General features: G+C 49.6%; 1 protein-coding gene across 5 annotated transcripts in view; it reads right to left on the reverse strand.

Annotated features, from left to right (window-relative positions):
• LBH (LBH regulator of WNT signaling pathway) overlaps nt 1-21,457 on the reverse strand; it is a 74,553-nt gene that overhangs the window by 21,882 nt on the left and 31,214 nt on the right. Inside the window, exons 1-3 of one of the 5 annotated variants that reach the window (XM_042982234.1) lie at nt 20,343-20,453; nt 19,973-20,088; nt 1,869-1,971 (exon numbers count right to left, since the gene is read on the reverse strand). In XM_042982234.1, coding sequence (XP_042838168.1) covers nt 1,869-1,946 — 78 coding nt within the window. In that variant the 5' untranslated portion in view covers nt 1,947-1,971; nt 19,973-20,088; nt 20,343-20,453. Of the gene's footprint in view, nt 1-1,868; nt 1,972-2,296; nt 2,332-3,235; nt 3,476-4,570; nt 4,793-19,794; nt 20,089-20,342; nt 20,454-21,457 lie in introns of those variants that run through there. The other 4 variants (XM_042982233.1, XM_015540580.2, XM_007088846.3 and 1 more) reach the window with 4 other exon arrangements.

The raw sequence follows: 21,457 nt of genomic DNA on the forward strand, positions 1-21,457 counted from the left end.
CAAGACAAGATCTCGGGCCCTTTTCTCAGGCCGCATCATGACATTTTGGGAGCCCAGAGGCAATTTTGTTATTTTCCCCCTGCCATTGCAATCTCAGCTTGGCCTTCCTCACCCAGAGCTCAGCCCCTTCTGCCATCTTTACCTGTCCCTCAGATACAGCAGAATGGCCTGAAGGTGGAGACAACAGCCCTCTGGGAAGTGGCCCTTCACCCTGGGACATGTTCAGAAGGAGAATATAAAAGGCACACACAAGACATCCTGACTGTGTTTGGAAACGTTCTGTGATGGAAATCTAAAACCCAAAACTGAAAGAAGGTCTCACCTGTAACCACAGAGAGATTTGGTCTGATTCAGTGGCTTGGAAACTGGTATCCAAAAACACCCTGGCTGGTGGGCCAGGAAACTTCTACCCTCCCACAGGCTGTGGGGCCTTTGATTGTCTCTTTCAGACCCTCTCTGGGGGTGGAGGGTATAAAGCCAACCAGGAGAGGGTATTCCCCCTCCTTCCCTCATCTCCTCAGGCCACATGAATACTTATTTCCAGCCAATGAAAGGGGCTTGGCCAGACTGACACAAAACAAAGGGGCCTTCTTGAACCTCCCAGTGTGTCGCCTACCAAGTTACCTTACCCAGACTTAGCTTTCATCTCAGCTCTTCGATCAACAAGCCCACCCCCCATCACCATCACACGCCCGCAGCTTTCTATTTGTTTCTTCCTCTACAAAACAAATGCCCTAGAATGGTTCTACAGAATGACTAGCCAGAGCAAGTCCAGATTCTAACCAAGACCAGCTCCAGGCACAGACACACGACATGTCAGAAGAGCAAGGCTTTGGAGTGCGGGTCTACTCAGTCTGAGCCTGTCTCTTCACCTGTTAAACGGAGCAAGACCTCCCACCTCAGAGCTACGGTCAAGAGTAAACGAGTAAATTTGCAAAGTGCACGGCTCACAGCAGACATTGTTAGTATTTGCTGAATGGGCCGGCCCATCACACCCTATTCATCTTCCCCGCGCCAATGCTCCCAGCACCAAGGTCTTCCCTTAAAAACAGACTCCTTCCTCTCCCACGTGCAATAACCTAGGAACTCCCCTTGGAAATATGGAAACAGTCTACTGTCCCAGAGGTATCTGAAGATGCTATGTAGCCGGCCAGGCCAGCGCACAAGGGCATGGCAGGCGAGGAAGAGCACTGTGCTAAGAATCTGAAGGTGTTACTTGGGCCACTTTTTGAGTCCTTATGTATTCTGGATCCATCACACAGGATGAACTCTAATCTATATGCCAGCAGTCACATCCCTGAGATAGCTTGCCTTTGGGGACAGTTCTCAATACTAACTACTTTGAACATTAACTCTGTTAGCATCAGCGGGTCAACCATCAATCTGAGGAAGAAAGCAGCATGTGACACAGATATTCTTCCACCAGATCACCTTTGCCCATAAGCTACCCTTCACGGTGATGTTTCTATTGCCCAAGGCCTGGCTGGGAAGGGAAATTCTGGTCTGAACTGACTGCACAAATCACGTCTCCCCTTTGCTGCTGTGAATGGGAGGGTCCACAGCAGCCAGCATGACTAACCAATGATGTCAGTTCATGCTCACTGAACCCTTACTGTGTGTCCCAGGCACTATGAATGCTTTCTCCACACCACCTCATCAAGTTGGATCTTTACCACCATTTTCCACAGTAAGGACTATTGTTGCCCCATTTTACAGGTGAAGAAACTGAGGCTTACTGGCATTAGGGGACTTTCCCAAGGTCACATAGCAGTTCCAAGTGGCACTGGGATGCAGAACCACGTCTGCTCCAGCCCCAGCAGAAGTTGCCAGGCTCTGAAGAGCCAGAATGAACCCAGTACTGAACTCACCTGATAGGAAAGGCCATCCTTTCGGGGGTTGAGGCCAATCTCCTCCATGGATGGGGCGTTCATCATCACCTCAGTCATCTCGGCAGATCTCAGGTAGTCAGGGCTGCCAAGAAACCCAGACCAAAAGTCAACAAACACACGCACTTTCATGTTCCTATCCTTGGTGCGTTCTGCTGTCAGATCAGGGGACTGTCTGGAGGCAGGATGAGAGGTGTTCAAAACAGACCTCACAGAAAAACAAGCTCACACCCTGAGGAAGTGCCGTACAAGCCCAGAGCAGCACAGCTCTCAGTCTCAACCAACAAAGCCCCGAAACTGCCTGGAAACCTCTCTGGCAAACCTCTCTTCCCTCCTCTCCTGTACAAGTCCCCACTGGCACAGAGCAACTCTGGATTTTCTTTTAAGTGACAGAACAGAAAAAACCATACCAGTAGGTATCTGAGTCCATTTGTCTCTATTAAAACCAATTCAACCCGTGTCTAGGAGAACTGCATATTATTATTACATAATGATAACAGGTCAACCTCAGGGAAACCAAGTCCAATAATGCTGCCTTGCTAAATTTCACGCTCTCTCTCTCTCTCTCTCCCTGGTGTTCCTTTTTGCAAAACATCCCACTTAAAGCCCCAAGGGGTCAGCTTCCTGCAAGCGTCACATCTGCCATCCAATCTCCTTCCCTAGCCCAGCCACAGCAGCTGCAAGCTCACAGCTTGAAAAACATCCCCTGGATTAAAAGCCTTAAAGATGCCCAGACTCTGATTGCAAAGGAAATTTCCAGAGGGGCCAAGCTGGCCCACCAATGGCTGACATGTGAAAGTGCTTTGTACTCTGTAAGCAGGATACAAATGTTCCATTATCCCCACACAAGCCACCGGCACCTACGGGGTCCCGAGTGCACAGTGCCAAATAGTACATACCAAAGTCAGTGTACGCCCTACACAACACCCAATATTTTCACCATCATGTCTTTACACATTGTTAGAAAAAAAGAAAGCAGGCAAGGCTTTAAGACCGACTGCATCTAAGGAAGCAGGGTTTCCTTAGATTCTTCTTCATTTTATGATGACTACATAGAGTAGAAATAGCGCTGGATTTGTGAACAGAAGCAGGAGGTCTGGTCCAAGCTCTGTCACTCAAAAGCTGTGTGATCTTGAACAAGTAATCTAACCTCTCTGAGCCACAGGTGCTCTGTTTCTTACCATGATGCTAATAATGCATATCCCACAGTTATGCTAAATGGCTAATCTCTGGGGGGAGAAAAACCATTGCAAACTATTTAGTGCTAATCTACTATGAAATAATTCCCAATTATTTTATTTCCCTTCATTTCTCAGGGGATAATAACCCTGATGGGCCCTGACACCCACCTTGGCAAGTTTTGGGCGTTCAGGGGCACAAAGCCTCCAGTTGTCTCGGAAGTCTCACCCACATGGCATTTGCTGCTCACACAGCACGGAGGTGGGAGGGAAGGGGCGCGCATCAGGAGGGGGGTACGCAAGCCTCACGGGTGGGGGAATTTTTACTTTGTTTGGAGAGTGCATGTCCCTAAACAGAGCCTGCGTGGGGGAGGAGAGACAGAAGATGCTGGGCGTCGGGCAAGGGTTAGGGTCAAAAGTGGGGACTCCAAAGGCAGATTCATCCGGGGTCGTGGAAAGGCTGCCGCCGACCCTCAAGGAAACGGGCCCGAAGAGCGCCCACCCGGCCCCTCGCCTGCTGTAGCGGCGCTCGCTCCTCGCTCCGGGCTGTGGCGCGGGCCCGAAAAGTTGAAGCGAGAAGCTTGAACTTTCCGGTTTCTGGGCTGAGCAGGACCGCGCCGAGCGGGAGCCCGCGGAGCAGGTCAGCGGCGCCCGCACCTGAAGGCGAGCTCCGAAGCCGCCAGGGCTCGACCCCTGGCCGCTCCTCCTCTTCCCCGAGGCAGGAAGGAAGCGGCAGCCGGCGCGGCTGGGGGCCTCGCTCCGCAACCAGCGCGGCGCCCGCGGCGCATCCCTCCCGGCCCAGATCCCCGGTCCTTGCGAACCTCCTCCGTCCCCTGCCTGGCCCCGGATTCTTCCAGCCCATCCGGCGAGGGCGGCTCCCCAGCCCCAGTCCCGGCCCCCACAAAGCCGCATCGCGTTTTACGGATTATGGAGAGGAATGAGACCGAGAGGGTGCAGCGTGTACTTGTACTGCTGCTTGTGGCTTTAACCGGGTTCCGTGTGGGGAGAGCAATTTTCCCCACCCCTCGAAGCTCTGCAAAAGCCGCCCGCGCTGCACCAGCTCGGCCCCGCGGCCGCCGGCCTCGACGCCGAGACTTGCATGCAAACAAAAAGAAAAAGGGGAGGGGCCCGGGGAGAGCTGGAGCCCCCTGCGCCGGCCCCGGCGCGTGCCTCCTGCAGCCCTCTGCATTAGGGTTTTATTAGCGGGGTTCAAGCTTGATTCCTGGTCCCCCACCCCCACCCCACTGCCAGCACATATACACCCTCGCAGCCGTCACTTAAGTGACGGCTTCGAGTTCACTCCCTTTGTCTGGATGCTCTCGGCACCCCCTCCCCCCACCCCCACCTTTGCAACCTTGACGTTGACTCCTGCACGGGTTGGGAGGCGGGCGAGTGCCGGCGTCCGTGCCGCCTGCTGCCCTCGCACCCGAGCCCGCAGGAGCAGGAGCCCGGGCCCCGCAGCCATGGCCGCGAGACGGATGCCCGCCGAGGGCGCAGGATACTCACCAGTGAATGGGGAAATATACAGACATGAAGTCCTAGGGGAGGCTGACCCACGCCCTTGTGACTTAAAAACGGTCACTGCGTCCCGAGTGAGGGTGTCAGGGGCGCAGACAGGCGCGGCCGGCGGCCGAGTGCAAGCACTAGGCGTTCGCGGGTCCGCCTTCCGGAGACAGCCCCGCTGACAGCGGCGTCCGCAGAGCACACGGAGCTCTCGGTTCTCCACCGAGCTCGCGGCCCCACAAAGAGCCCGGGAAGCCGTATTTATAGGGGCGGGGGGCGTGGCTCGGCCCCGGGAGACCCCGCCCCCTCTCACCCACTCCTGGAATAACGTCACCAAAATCATGAATGGCTTCAGCTCTCGCAGCTCCCGCGGGCGGCGGCTCGGGGGCGCGCTCAGGCTCAGCTCCCCCGAAGGCCGTGGTTTGCTTCTAGCCGGCCTCCCTCCCCACGACTCACACACGCACACACGCGCGAGTACACGCGCGCGCGCGCACACACGCACGCACCAGGGTGGGAGTTCAATGTCAACGCCGCTTCCCGCCGACTAACCCGCCAGCGTCCGCGCCCCTCTCCGCGCCCCCCTCCTTGCAAGTCCCCTGGGCGCTCCGGGAGGAGGACTGTGGGCTAGAGGAGGGCGCTGGGCGGGTTCCGGACGTGACCGCTCGGCGGCCTCGCTGCGCGGTAGGAGGGCGCCATCCTTCGACCCTGGATGCCTGGCTCCAGAGACCTCCTTTGCACCCTCTCCTCGTCCCCAACCCAGAACTCGGGACTCCTCTTCCGGCGTTCAGCCCCCAAACTAGGCCTCTCCCGCGACACCTCGATCCCTGCGCGGGAGGCGCGTCCCTTCCATCTCTGGCAAGCTGCGTGGAGATTAGAGCACCGCTGAAAAAGAGGCGGTGGGAAGGTGGGAGGGGACGCGAAGCTGGGGAGAGGAGTTAGCTTGCGAGGGACTGATTTGCAGCCTGCAGATCCGTGGAGGGTTTTATTTGTGTGAGAAAGGATGTGGTGTCGTCGTAGGGTTTTTCCACTGGACACCTACACACACCGTGGCGCGGGGCATGGGGTGCAGGTGGGCACTGCGCAAGCCCATCCCACCATCCTTGGCTCCCAGATCTGCTGCAAAGAGCAGAAACAAAGAGCTTCAGCCAAACCCCTCCCACGCTGCGCAAGAATTACAACTCCAGGGGTCTGTCCAGGTGGTCAGGCTTCGCTGTCCCCACAGCCAGGATGGGAGTCTGCCCCTCTGTGGCTGGAGCGCGTTGCTTCACACCTCTGCTTCAAAAACTCCTGTAAAATGGCTTTAGAACCCTGATCTATATGTGTACAGGGAATTTGAGGAAGTGTGTGTATGAAGAAGAGGAAGGGGGAGCTATCAAAAACTTGGCAAAATTGAATGTGCTTTTGAAGTCAGCTCCTTGAAAGGTAGTGGGTTTAACAGTGGCAGGACCATGAGGAAGCCCAAATAAAAATAACTTTGCTATTTTTAGTCACTCATATATATACAACCTAAGTTATAAACAGTGTACTTCCTATGAAAACACAGCTTCAAGCCCCTCCCCACAAGCTGTTCCTTTCAGCCAGAGAAATTCAGGAGCTTCTCCCCACCCTGACTCCACCCGGTAAGATAAATCACAAATTGATTTATGCTGCCCAGTACCACCTTCATGCTGCTCCTCTCCAGGTAGTGTCCTGATGGAGGTCGATGCTTCTATGGACAGGTGCTAAGCGGAGATGCTCCAGTATGGGGTTACTGCTAACAGCTGGGGGGGGGGGGCGGGGGGAGGCGTTCATGCCTTTTGCATAAGGTGGAGAAGTTTCTGGAAGGCTGGGTGTGACATGTTGTCATCTCTGCAGCCAAAGGAGAAGCCAACGCTTGGAGAGCTGGTTTCCAGGTTGAAACTTGACAAGGCCTGAGGTAAGCCCTGGGAGAGCAGAACCAATGCCCCCTGCCATTTCTCCCCGGAAGCAATCCCTGGCAAGACCTGGGATGAAAGACTGACTCACCACTTTTACATACCAACAGTGCCACGTTACATGTTTGTGATTACTGCTTGTGAGGTTTTCTTTACTCAGAAAGCTATCCCCGACCCCTGCAACACACACACACACACACACACACACACACACACACCCTTAAAGTGTCAAAATGGCCTCATTTTGAAGAGGTTGGGAAGTAAGGCCTCTGCCAGCAGATGTCTGGCCTCCTGCAAATTTCCTACATTGGAGAACCTTCAGGTAACTAACTACCTGATGCCTGCTCTTGAGGAAACTTTGTATTATGCCATTTTGACTAACTTTACCTCTTGTCAGTAAGTTGGAATGGAAAGCAAGCCTTGGGTTAGAACCCCAAATCTACACTTTCTGTTTCCCCACTGGAGCCACAGCGGTGCATTCATTCACATGAAAATATGGGAGGCAGGGGCTAAACTTCGGCATAACAACTATGGCATTTCTCGATCGTAATACTTTTTGTAGCGCCTTGCAGTTTTTCAAAGCATTTTCATGATCTCGGCTTTCGGAAGAATGTAAGAAGATTACCACAGTACTACATACAGTCCCTAGCTTACAGTGTGCAAACGGAGACTGGAATAAATTACGGCACTTGCCAAAGATCACACAGCTACTCCGCTACTTTGCTCTAGATCAGCTCTGGAAAGACACAGGGTATTTGAACATGCTTCCCAATATCCTGTGAGATAGGATATCTTCCTTCTGTCCCTACTGCCTTCGAATAAATAAACAGAAACACCAGTGAATGAAGTTAACATAGAGCCCCAGAACCTTAGAGCTAAGAGACCTTCCAAATCACCAAGTCCAGTCTCCTCATTTTACAGGTGAGAAGACACCTAAGACACCTAAGACCATGTCCAAGGTCACCAGGCTATTGAATGGTGTAGATGGAACCTGAACGCAGGCCTGCAGACACTGGGCCAATGCTTTTTCCACTACTACCCTATGTCTTGCGCTGCCTCTGCCGAGAAGTTAGCAGCAGAAGTGAAACACAGGACCTGGACTCTCCAAGCCACATCAGCCCACAACTGACATTCACTGAGCTTCTATTATGTGCAGCCCAGTGAACTAAACATCCCTCTGCACTCCCTCCATCTTCCACCTTTGTCCCCGGGAACTCACGGGTCCCAGTGCAATTCTGCGTCAATAGAAATCCAAGTGTGATCAGCCCTGCCTTGCTTTCCAACATCGCATACATCCAGTTTCCCGGCTCCTTCTCTCTCACGCCTAAAATAAGAATTCCTTTATATATTGTTCGAGTTCCCTCTGGCACCACTGTGCCAGGTATGCAGGCCACGTAGCCAATTAGTCATTAAGTTAAAAAGTCTCCATCTAAATTCATTTAGCAATCTGGTTCCATGCTTTATCCCCCCTCTGCCTTGCAAAAAGACAGTATTGTATGCAATTTGCCTAGCAGTGGTGCCTCTGGTTAGCCGTAAGGGACTTCATGAAGCAGCTAAGTACACTCAGATGCACATTTGTGCCTCGCAATGACTTTAAGACATAGGCACTGTTCCATTTGTCAGATGAAGGAAGAGAGGCTCTGAGAGATTAAGCGGGCCATGGCCACACAGCTCGCAAATGGCTGAACCAGAATTTGACTCTGGGTCTTGTTGGTTCTAAAGCCTATGTTTTCCCCACAATCCCACATTCATCCTGGCCCTCGTGGCTTCATTGATTTGTTTTAACAGAGAAACTACAAACTGAATATTACAATGTTAGTTCCAATGGCAAAGACCAGGACTACTGGAGTCCATCCAGTGGGGTAGGGCTGGTGGAATAAAAACATTTCCCACCCACCCTGGGAATCTGGGAGCTTCTTAAAGATATGTCAAAGGCGTGGGGTTAAAAAAAAAAAGTGAGTAGGAGAAGGGGAGTTTCTAGCCAATTTTTTCAGTGAAACTCGTTTGAGTACATAAGAAATCTGAAAGGCAAGAATGTGTGTGGGTTGATGTAAGGACGAAACGAGATAGAGTTATGAAAACACTTGGTAAGCTGGAAAGCACTGAGCAGATACAGGGCTTGTTTTTAAGGTGCTTGGGGGGAAATATGGGGTTCAGCAGAGTTGATTGCATCTGCTTTGGTTTTTCACTCAGTTCAACCACGGACTGCCCCATTTTCCCCTGGAGTCCCTTGACTGAAGCTTCCAGCTCCGGGTGGGACAGACAATGGAGGCAAGCAGTGAAGCTCCGGCTGGTGGGGGCTGTGGTGGCCCCAGTGTCCCCACGTCACCCCTCACGCCCCCAAGAGTTCCTCCAGTCTTCGGTGCTCCGCAGCACATGTCCAGCTGTGTTCTGGACACATGACAAGTGAGCAAGGCCTGTGTGTGGGCATGCTTCCCACCTCAGCCGTCAGGGAATCAGTCCATGCACAAACAACCCAAGCCCACCAGACCAAATCCTCTAGCCTTTGACTCACTTTGCTGTCCGTTCTCAGGCACATTGCATGACTGCTCTGTTAGGAGTCCCAGACTCCTAAAGCAATAAAGCAGGCAACAGGAATCTTTTTAGCTCTCAGGACACTAATAAGGCAAAGAGAAATTGCTCTATAAATGCTCAGGGGAAAGGGCTTTGCATGCTATCATCAGGGCTCTGAGGCTCGATGTAAAGTGTTTGGGTACTCTTGCACTGTGCTATCTTGGGGGGGGGGCTCCTTCTTTCCACCCAGAATCCCTTCACCCCACCTCCCACCCCCCAAAAGAAGGCTGGGATCTGCCAGCCCATAAGCTTTTGCCTTCCCACATATCAAAGAGATTCGGCCCTGGCGTTTTCTTTATTTCTATCAAGGGGCCTTTGAACCAAGGGGATTTTTAGAGAAAGAAAACTCTATGGAATCTTTAGGGTCCAGGCTCTTGAAAGAAAACACTAAAACTGGAGCCAGTTCAAGGCACTCGTGTCCAATTAAGGAAATGCTCACATTCCGATCCTAGCTCTGGCTCTAGCGTGCTTTCTCTCTTTCCACATCTACACAGGAATGCACTTTAACAGCCAGAAAAGAGGTACCTCTCACCAGGACATGTATCATATAGCACAGGGATCCTTGGGGTGGGCTCCAGCAGGCTGCTACCTTCCCTGAATTAGACAAAGAGCACAGACCATGGAATCATCCAAACTCCCTTCACACACCCCTGTCTGCCCCTCCCCCCAGCTCCCCCTATGTCACCCACAACTCTGGACCAGAGAAACTCTGGCATACCTGTGGGTTAGGAAAACACAATAGTTTCTCGTGAAGGACAGGACTTTCGGTTTTCTTTTCAAGTAGACAGGATGTCACCCTGCTTCCTCCAGGGGCAGCGGCGTCCCTCCTGGCTTCACACCCGTGGCCCCTCTGTGGAGGAGCAGTGAATTATGCACCAGCGAAGAGCTCCTTCAGACCTCCTGTGCCAACTGTAACCCGAGCTCACACCAGCTCGCTGGAGCCCTAGGTGTGTTTCACACCCACAGAGTGCCCAGCCTCGGGATCAGATAGCTGGGTCCATGTTACACTTTCCTGCCCTTTTTCAGCAGCAATTCAACCAGGCCTTAGGCACCTACCGTGTGCCAGCTGCTGGTGGCTCCAAGGAATCACTTAGGGGAATTTGGGCTCTCCTAAATCCATCACCCCTCAAAGCCACCCAAATAAACACGCTCTACGTGATAACGGTGTATCTGCCAGGCCGACACAGCTTTAAGACAAATTCCTTAAATTACTTTAGTTATACCTTACACAATCATAAGGCTGAGGAAAAACGGCACACATGCATGTAAGTTTTGCATATGAGTTTGCATATAAGCCCCCTCGCCTCTGCCTATCCTACCAGATTTTTTCCCCTTGAGCTCCTTATATAATATAAAGAAATCGAGGGCTGCCTCTGGTGCTTGGCATGGGATCCATCACTGGGGAGACTAGGAGGACCAGACGTCAGCCCCCTCTAAGACCATAAGATAACCACTGCAGTAGAGACAAGTGACCATGGTGGGGGCTGTGATTCCTTTCCTCTTGGGAAGAGGGGTGCTGACCACCAGAATATGAGCTCTGTAAGGGTAAGGACTGAGTCTGTTTCGTTAACTGCTCGACGTCATCACCTAGAAGAGTGCCTTGCACATAGTAGGTACTCAAGACATGTTTGTTGAATGAATGAATGAATGAATGAATGGTATCAGGAAAAGCTAAAGAGAAAGGATGCCATCAAGCCAGCCTCAAAGGATGGGTAGAAGCCAGAGAAGGGCAATCCTATCTACAAGAACAGCAAAAATAAAGGCCCCGGGGGTGAAAAAGTGCCAGGGGTGTGCTGGGAGCTAGGAGTGAGCAGAAGAATCTTTATCTTGGGAAGGAGCACTGGAGCCCCCCCACCACTCCAAATGTGCATGCTGAATGGAAAACCTATTGGCTAGTAAGGGTCCTTGCACTCTGCAGAATGGACTGTGCACAGAATTTCTAGCAGGAAAATGTCCCTCACCTCTACAATGAGTTAACATCAGCATTTCTTTTCCAGTTAGGTGGCGGCCCAGGCAGAAGTGTTAAGTAGGTCAAATTGAGTTTATGTGAACCGTGTCTTCTGAGACTTCCCCTTTCCACTCCCTCTCATTTCACACCTCTCTCTGACCCACCCCGAGCGCCCACTGATCTCCAGACACCCATGCTCCCTTCATAACAGCCTTGCAAGCTCCAAAAACGTGCTTTTCTTTCCTACTGAGTATCTGTCTTTCCAATCCCTAATCCAGGCAGCTGCAAGGTAAGCACACTTGACCTGACACATAAATTCACACTATGGTGAGAGAGAGACACCTACAATGCTTCCAGGGCCTCCGTGGAACAATGGCATTTCGGGCAGGGTAAATGGGTGAGAGGAGGGAGTTCCGTGGTCACAGAGACTGGTGATGGTTGATGGCAGAAGTCTGCGGGGAAACCATGCCAGGGTAAGACAGAGCAAGAAGTGAACAACTCAAAGGGCAGGGGTGGGTGCAGCCAGGGGGCTTTCCTTCTGGAGGGATCTGACTGGAATCCTTGCCCCCAGCTGTCATCTGGCAACAGCACTCTAGTGGATTAAACCCAGTGATCAATGCGAGGGGGGAAAGGGTCTCCCTCTCCCTTTTTGCCAAGAAGGTACAGAGCTTTGGACTGACGGGGACTCCTCTGAGTGGGCCCCAGGCACCCAGTGCACCTGCCCAGGCCCAAACCAGGCCAGGCAGCCCAGGTGTGCACCAGCGGAGCAGTCCTGCAGCAGCCTGAGCAAAGCCGACGACAAGCCTTGACAGTGAGAAAGGCCATATGCCTTTTCACATGCTTAATGAGGCCCTCGGGGCAGCAGAGGCTCCCACACAGGGCTTCTTAGCCTCGTGAGCATGTGGACTGGTACAGTATGGGTTCAGGCAGGAGCCGCGTCAGCTACTGGGGACGGTGGGGCAGCTGGGTACCCTCCACCCCGACTTCTGAAGCCTGCACCGCTGCAGCAAACCAGCCTTGCACTCCCCACCTGCCCTACCTCATTCCTTTTCATCCAGGCCTTCTCTTGGGAAACAAATGAGAAAGATGCAAGGAGATTCTCCCAAGACTGTTTTCTAGCTAGATGCGTGCTTAAATGCCCCTGATGTTACTACTGAAAACAGCTAGAGAGGGCATTATGTGTGCTTGAGTCTCTCTGGAGTTTGTCGGGGCGGGGGGGGGGGGGGCAGCATTCCTCACTCGCAGCCACCTGCTCTTTTGAATTGCAGAGTGCTTGGAGAGGCACCAGTGAGAGCCTTGACTCACCTTGCTTCCAGTTTCCCCCTAGAGGGTCCCCTACACAGGGGTCATTCTCGTTTTATTGCTTTCATCTGCAGGACCCCAACCTTCCACAATGCTTAATAATTCCTCAATTTAAAAAGAAGAAACTATACAGATGTAAACTAAAAACATAAAATTTTAAAAAATTTAACAAAATAGATACCAACGTCCCTGGCAGAGGGGGAGGGAGAATGTTCTCCCTCTATACCTCAGAGTATGTTTTCAAATTTACAAAAAGCTCATCTTAATGATAGAAATAGGTCCTACAACATCAGAGTTAATGTGGTATAATGTGTATGTATTTTGTTTTAAGTGTTCTCTATAGCAAGCAGATTAATAGTGACTTGCATTTTATTTCGCACATATTTCTTATTCATGGCTTTGATTTCCAGTTGTATATTGGGTAACATTTCCAAACAATGTTTTCGAACAACAATAAAATGTTTTTCACTAATAAAAAAAAATAACAAGAAGAAACTACAAAGACTCATAATCACTACAAATTATGATGTTGTCTGGCATTCTCAACAAGAGAATGAACAGGCCTCGTCACTTGGCCTCAGTCTACTCTCCGTAAAATGGGCCTGACGTTTCCTGCCCTCAGCTCACTGCGCAGTAAGGACATACTAGTGGCAAGTTCTCGGCTTCCTCAGCAGAAAGGTGCGATATTAAATCATCCTCCATTGGATCTGCTCGAAGAGGAAGAGTATAGAGAAGGGAAAGTGAAACTCACATTAATTACTTCATTGTATTGCTTGTTAACAGGAAAACAAGGGCAGCAGCCCTCTCTGGGTTTCTGGGAAAGTGACGCCAAGCCAGTTCTCTTAGAAGAGAAGGACGCTAAGTCTAATGGTTGATATCCCATCTCTCCCTCTTTCCAGCACTTTCTTGGAGCATTTGCCCTGGCTCTCGTACTTGCCGTCACCCTGGCTAGAAGCATCCTGGCTCGTGAGCCACTGTGGCAGTCCAGGGAGGTTATACTAGCCCTCACCAGCAGGTATACGGTCTCCCACACGCACAGCCTGCCCGTCTACACACGACGATGTGGCCATTTTAAAGCCATTTGTATTAGAGTATTTCTCAATACCCTGGTATCCAGTGCCAACGAATCACCCGGCTCTCCTTTTGTCATTGGGGCTCCACACGTCCACGCAAGCACACGCACTTATGTGCCAGCGACACCTCAGAAGCTGACAAGTGCCGTCTTCTGGGTCCGAGGTAGGGAAATCACACTGACCTGAATCCAGATAGAAACAGAGACGTCTCATCCACCTCACATTGTTTTACCACCTTTGTTTGTGTGTGGGTATTTGTGACAAACAGCAACAAACACTTCCCAGTGACTTCGGGGGAAACAGGTGTGAGGGACTGGTGTGATTTCAACACACCCAACACTCTCTTCCTCCTACAGAGCCACGCTGGGGAGCAGGGGAGGCCTCGCAGTGATAGGAGCCCACAAGGGGTGGGCTGCTAGCCATCGGACAGAAAGGAGGGGTGAGCTCGAGAGGGGGTTCTGCAGGAGGCTACTGCAATGGCCTCAGGGGGAGCTGGCGCTCGCGGGAGGGGCAGGTGATGGCAGAGGCAATGCAAAAGGTGGAGGTTTCAGTACTTGTTTGGATGTGGGAGCAGAAGAGAAAGAGAATTGGAGAAGACGGGATTCTTGAGGCTGAGCCATTGCAAAGCTGGCGGCACCTGCTGAAAAAGCCAAGTGCAGAAGGGGCTGGTCTGGGGAGAAGGGGGTCTGGCCTTTCAGGTGGGTGGGGTTCCCAGGAGATGACCACCCCTGAGCTGTAGCAATGGCTGCACATGCTAACACACATTCCACACCAGTTCTCTCTTTCACTCTTGGGTCCATAGAAGCCCAAGCTTCTGTTCTGAAGGCCTGGTGTCTGGCCAGTCTGGGCGCTGTGGGTGCTTGGATGCTGTTGTGGATGGGTTCTTCAGAGGCAGATGTGGAGACAGAGTTTGGGACCAACACCCAGGAGAGGCAGGGGAAGAAGCAGGCTTCCAGAAGGAAGTCTAACGGAAATGCAGACTCCACAAATCTCAGCCAATCCTATGGGGAGCTTTGGAGCAAAACTTACCTGTCAGAATGCCCAGCATTGAGACAAAATTCCAGTGCCTTCTTTCCTCTGCCTTGTTGGGTCCACAGTGTGGGCTGTCCCGGGGAAGGGCATGACCTTGAGAGAGATGGCTGTCTTTGGCTGGTGCCAACCTTAAAGAGCGGACAGCTGGAGGCCGTCTGCTGACCCCACTCACCACAGCTGGGCCCTGGGCCCTCCTCTAGCTGGGGATCCAGGTGGCACATTTCTATTTCTACCACAGATCCCAAAGCTTGCAACTCCACTTATGGCCTCACTTCAGTTTGCCATGCATGCATCGCAGAGGCCTGCGGACTCAGGGAGTCCTCAGGGAGGGCACAGACGAAATGCTAGTTCATCTCCATTTGCGGGTGACAGAACTAAGGCCCAGAGAGAGGAGTTGCCTTGCCTCAGCAGTGACAGTCAGTGAGTGGTGAGCTTAGGACCAGCACTTGGTCTGGGCCTCTGGCTCCTTGGCCTGTTCTCGTTCTCAGAAAGGAGACTGCTCTGTGCCCAACAGATCATGGTGGGGACACCACTGCTCCCAGCCTGGGGATGGGGCTGTGGTGCCCCTCAACTTGCCCACCACCATCTGCAGGTTTGCTGGGACATCGAGGGGCTCACTCCCCAAAGCATGGAGTGAAGGCGACACCAGACCTGGTGAAAAGACTGACTTTAGATTTCCAGAGGGGAAGGGCCCAGGGGGCCTTAGAAGTCAGCTCTTCAGGTTCTTATTGTGGAAGTAAGCCAGCTCAGCAGGGGCAATTCTGGATTCTTCCATAATTGCTCTTTGTGGACCAGGCACTGTCATGTCCATGAGCCTGCACTGGGGTGTTCTAGGAAACATCCCCACGAAGCAACACAGAGCTGGCGTCAAGGCCACACTTCATGACGTTCCACTGTGTCTTCCGATTCTCCCCCTGGGGACCCTCAGCGCCAGGAATGGATGCACCTCTCTGAAGGTCCTGCTGCTTTTTTGCACGTCGTCAGTGCCGTGGGTGCTTTTCTTTGCACTTTCACTCTACAGGTTAGGGAGTTGGAGCCTGATGTGAGGAAGCCTTAGTCCAAGGACACGGGACCTCACGGTATTTGAGGAGGTATTAACCACATCAGGCTTTTTCCCTTTTACCTCTATTTCCCCCCATATTCTCTCTTATTTTGTTTTCAACTTTGTTCTATTTTACGTGGTGTCTGTAAACTCCCTCAAATGCTCTCTAGAATGATGTAATATGTAAACAACAATAGTATATCTGACTTCTTTGGAGGCCTCCAATGCGTTTTCTGAGTGTTTTCTTCTGTGTAACAACTCCCCAGGATGGAGTGGTGATCGGTCTCTGGGAGGGCCTGAACTTGGCCTTCCCTACCCTACAGTGCAAATCATGGTCACATCTCCAAACTGCCGTGGGTGAGGTTCAAATGCTAGTGGCGTCCTGGGGGAGTCTGACCTGTTGAGTGGCCACCAAAAATCAGGTCTTCCGACTGTCTGCAGGGGAGTCTCTCATTGTCCCCACTTTGCTATGCATAGTGCCTGGCCAGGACCGGCCAGGAGGGCTGCCTTTCTCCTTAAGATCTGGACATGATGCAAGTTCATACCTGGAGGCTGTCTGGCTTTTGTAAGCGCACATCACAGTGCTTCGAGATATTTAATGTCTCCAGGTCAGTCAGTCCAATTATAATTGCCATCACTTTGGTGTTCCCACAGGCTGGGGCAGTTTTTTTTTTTCCTCTCGCAATCCTGACTGGTCCTAAGAGGCAAAGAGGCATTCTTTCCAAGCTGACACATCAAAGCATCTGCTCCAGGTATTAAGAGTCTCAAATGGCATGTCGTAGGGGTGAACACATGAGCACCAGAGGGATTTAAAACAAGGCTTGTCCACCCTTCTGACTTGCTGTCTCTACTGAGGCCAGGACTTGCTAGGCCAGATATTAATTCTAGGGTTCCTGCACTCCTGTGCTTGGCCCTCACAATTCTGTACAAAAGGAATTACTCATTCTCGGGTATCAAGAGGGCAAATCACCACGGGCAGAATCACCCAGCCCGACTACAGGGTGTTTATTATCCTTTGTCTTCGGGTTATTTCAGATCACTGGGAAGGGAGGGAAGGTAATGAAATCTCTTGGAAATGACACGTATATAGCACGAATTAACCTCTCTTAGCCTCTATTTCCTCGCCTGTCAAGGAGGGGTGGGGATAATAACACCTCCCTCATGGAGCTGGCACGAAGAGGACAAGAGCTAGAGGCCAGAAACCACCTGGTCCAGCACCTGTCACAGAGTCAAGATGGAGCTCCTTAAATAGTAACTATTTCGACTGTGTAAAATGCACACAGTCATCTGCACCCTAAGACTTTGTTAGCTCTCAGTGTGGTCTGTAGACTGGCCCGGCAGCTTGTTAGAAATGTGATTCCTCAGCCCTGCCCCAACCTGCTGAATCAGAAGCTGCAACTTAACGAGATCCCCAGGTGACCATATGCACACTACAGTTTGAGAATCATCGAGTTAAGGAATGTCAACTTTACCGTTGAATCCGGTGGATTGGATGGCATTTCTCTTGGCAACCAACAAAGTCAGTAATGAGCCCGTCAATCAAATACAGGCAATATTTACCTAACACAGCCCGCTCCTGGGGCCAGTCCGACTCTGCTGTGGCTCTGGCCAGCCTGCTGTTCACCATGCTCACCTGCCTTCTGCGGTCACCTGCACGGTGGCCAAGGCTCCAGGGAGATGAGAGCTCCTCATATACTGGGCAAGCACAGATAAGGTTTCTCACAGCCCCACCTGAGTGCCTGTGCCAAGGTAAACTTGCTCTCCAGAATTGCTCCCTGACTGGAAAATGTGTCAGTCTATTTATTTCTCACTCCCACTGGAAAAAAGGTTGGGGGGGGGTGCAGGGAGTGGTTGGCCATGATATCATTCTTTCCACGGAACTTCTCAAAGGCATTGCATTTCACGGTGACTTTCAGGCCACTTGTGTTTTGCTGCATAGTATGGAACAGAACTGGCCGGGAGCCTGAGTTTCTCTTCCTTCTCCACGGCACTCTGCCCCCTCCTCCCTACCTCTTTCCGGGGTTTTCACTCCCTGTGGGTTTTGCAGGCAGCTCTCGAAAGGAACCTGAAAGCCAAGATGTGGGTGAGAAAATTTTCCTAGCATATCTTGCCGAGGAGACCTGTATCTGAGGACACAGTGGCTGGTTGGTGGGGATGCAGGCCAGGTGTTGGCTCCAAGGGGCAGGAAAGGGGACTGCCTGGGGGCAAGTCTACTCCCTTCAGACACATCAGAGAGTTGGGAATCAAGAGCAAAACAATTTTTCCAAAAGCCACAGAAAGAGTCAGCACCAGTTGGGGGCCACTGCATTCATCACCATTCTTGTTTATACTTCTCTAGAGAAGAGCAAAGATTTTCCAACTGGGTTTCTGGTTCCTACTAGCTGCTGAGAGATGCTGCAGGCTAGCACACAGCACTGGAGGGAACCTGGGCTCAGGCTGGGAGGGCGAGCGCATCACTCATCCCCTTTATCAACATCTCCTGTAGGTTCACATTGCTTCCAGCCAGAGTCTGAGGCACTTATTAAGACAATAAGAGAGGGGCCTTGCACAGACCTGTAAAGATAGTGAGCTATGGCCTGAGAACTATGATTAATCCAGCCTAATTTAAGAACTATAAAATTTTTATTCGTAATTTTTCAACATGTAGATAAAATCAGAGACCAATACAGTGAACCCCTGTGGATAAACTTCCCAGCTGTATCAGGACAGACATGGTTATGCTGTCCTAACAAACATCCCCAAATCTCAGTAGCTGAGAGCAATAAAGGTTCATTTCTTACTCATCCACCTGTCCTCCATGGGTTGCCTGAGGATATCATGTCCTCTCAAGGACTGGGGAAGAGAGAAGCTTTGACTCCGTGCTGCTATGTTGGCCAAAACTTTCATGCACTGGTCCCTGAAGCCAGAAACATAAGTCACATCCACTCCAGCTGATTGGCCAAAGTAAGTCTCCAGGCCATGCCTAACCTCAGAGGGGACGGGACATGCAATCCTACCATTGCAAGGAAGGCAGAGAGCCAGAGATATTCGGTGGGCAGAGCATATTGCCTTATTTGCTTCCAGTCTTTCTACTTCAAAGACAGCAAATATTAGAGATACAATGGAGTTCCCCTCTGGACTCGTCCCCAGCCCGTCTCCTCCCTCATTTCCCAGAGCTAAGCACTGTTTTATTTTTTAAGTTTACTTATTTATTTTGAGAGAGAGTGAGAGAGAGCTTGTTCCAGCGGGGGAGGGACAGAGAGGGAGAGAGACAATCCCGACGCGGGGCTCCATCTCAAGACCATACAATCATGACCTGAGCTGAAATCGAGAGTAAGATGCTCAACTGACTGAGCCACCCAGGTGCCCCTAAGCACTGTTTTGAATTCAGTGTTAATCATCCTCATGTGTGTTTTTACGTTTTTTACTATTTTTATTGCATTTTTATGTATCCAAAAACATTATAAAGTATTATTATGCCCTGCCAGCTTTTAAACTATGTATGTGTATATATACAATATCATAATTTTCTGCAGTGTTAATTTCTCCCTTAGAAATGTGAGATTCGCATTCCGATTGTGAGATTTTTATCTATGCTGACACATGCTAGACTATATTGCATTGTATAACTGTAATATGATTTACTTATCCATTCTCTTATTGATCTCCATGCTATAGCAAGCATTTTAATACATGTCTCTTTGTGCTCACATACAGGACTAGATGCCCAGGAGAAGAATTTCTGGACATGACCACCTACAACTTTCCAAAGTACTTGTACCAATTTACAATCCCACTAGCAGGGAATGAGTTTCCGTGATTTAACAGCTCTGCCAACACTTGGCATTGGCCGACATAAATTTTTGCTGATCTGGTAGGTGTAAATGGTATTTTATCAATGTTTTATTTGTATTTCTTTGCTTAATAGTGGAAGCAAGAATCTTTTTGTATTTCTATTGACCTTCTGGGGTTCCTCTTCTACAAATCAATAGTTTATATTCTTTTCCCATTTCTTTCCAATGCTATATATCTTTTTCCAATTAATTTGAGAGGTTTCTTTATACATTACACTCATTGCAAGTACCTTCTCCCAAGCTATGGCTTGTTTTTCACTTTGTTATAGTGGCCTTTTGTTATGCAGAAGTTAATTTTAATGTAGTCAAAATTATCAAATTTTCATGGTTTCTATTTTTTTTTTTAAAGAGAAATTGCTCCTTATCTTAAGGTCATAAAGAATTTTTCTACATTTTCATCTTATGCTTTAAAATTTTTCCTTTTGTTTTTAGTTCTTTAATCTATATAGGGTTGATTTAAGGGAGAAATCTAATTTTGTATTTTCCATATGGACAAAGTTGTTCCTAGGATTCATTTATTAAATAGACCACCCTTTCCACATGGATTTGTAACACCATCTGTAACTGGTATTGTTTCCAAACATGGGTGGGCCAGTGGCTAGGCTTTCTGTTCTGTTCCATTGGTTTATCCTTTTGCCCAAACTCTGTTGTCCTCATTATGAAATATTTTGATAATAAATCTTGATACCTGGTAGGGCAAGTTGTTCCACGCTCTACTTTTTCAGAATTGCTTCTCAGTTATTCTTGGACCTTTTGCTCTTCCAGATCCATTTTGAGAAATCAATTTCTTCCAAATCAGATTGTCTAGTTCCAAACAAAACAACACAAAACACCTGTTAGACTTCAAATAAAATTCTACTGGTGAATATGACACCTTTATGATTTCGAGTGTTCCTATTCATCTTCCTTTGTATGGTACCCACTTACGATTTCACAGCCCTTGATAAGACCCTCCTTTCCTCCTCCACTCCCCCCTCCAACCCTTCTGAGTTTGACTCAAACATCGCTTACTTCCTATTTCTTACTATAGCTTCAGTATCTTTATTTCTAGTACTCACCTCTTTCAAAGGTTTCCTAATTCTTTTTTCAGTGTGTAATAGGTAAACCCCAGACATGCATTATAATGATAAGGGGGTAAAGGAGAGGGTTCTCATAGTATCCTGGGAGGAGATATGACAGCATAATTACATATGAGGGGGTACACAATAATCTTTTCTGAGCTTTATGAGGTAGCATGGGTAGTAGTTAGGAGGCCAGACTGCTAAGTTTGAATCCCAGCTCTATCATTTACTGACTCTGATCTTGGGCAAATTACTTAGTATCTCTATGCCTTAGTTCTCCCTTCTGTAATGTAGGAGTAAAAATATTAATTATCTCATAATATTATTATGAGAAATAAACAAGTTAACATATTTAAAGTACTTGGGATAGTGCCTGGTATACTGAGTTTTATCTATTATTGTCATTACTAAGATAGGATTTCCAAAGCACATTGGGAATATAGTTTGAATTTTCAAATTAGACAATGTCAGAGTAACTAACTAATCTTGACACTGAGCAAAGAAGTTGCTCTTAGTAAGCAGAAGGGCACCATCCACATAATTGAAGGTTTAATCATTAGTGATCCACAGTGGCTGCTAGTTTAGTGTTAACTATGTTGTAAATTTCACAGAATCAATGAGTTCAGAGTTGGGTGGTACCCAAGATAATCCAATCCAATGTCCCACCCATGCTTAAAGCCTCTTAAAATAAAGCTATACAAAAGGAAGACTATTATGAAAGAAGATCAGAAAGGCATGAATATTGAAAGGACATCAAACTTATTTTAAAAATAAAAAGGAGATGGTAGGAAATCACATGACTCAATAAAATTTCAAAGGTTGCTGGGAGTGGCCATTAAGAGAAGCCAAAAGAGAGGGTGTTTCTAAGAGCTGGTAGCCTAGGTCCAGGAAAGAGAGTCTTATCGAGAAAAATATCTGTATGTTGGAAACCAAGGGAGTATTTGTCAAGATTCTACATTACTACGTATGTGGGCTATTTGAGGGGTTTGGATATGTCCTTCTCCCTCCTGACCACCAGGCTGCCAGGGGACCTGACATTTCCACCACTGGTGCTCTCTTTGGTTAGGACTTTGGCTGTCTATATAAGTAACCCATGAGGAGTACACTTAGAT

The sequence above is a fragment of the Panthera tigris genome, chromosome A3, assembly GCF_018350195.1.
Source record: "Panthera tigris isolate Pti1 chromosome A3, P.tigris_Pti1_mat1.1, whole genome shotgun sequence".
Taxonomy (NCBI): domain Eukaryota; kingdom Metazoa; phylum Chordata; class Mammalia; order Carnivora; family Felidae; genus Panthera; species Panthera tigris.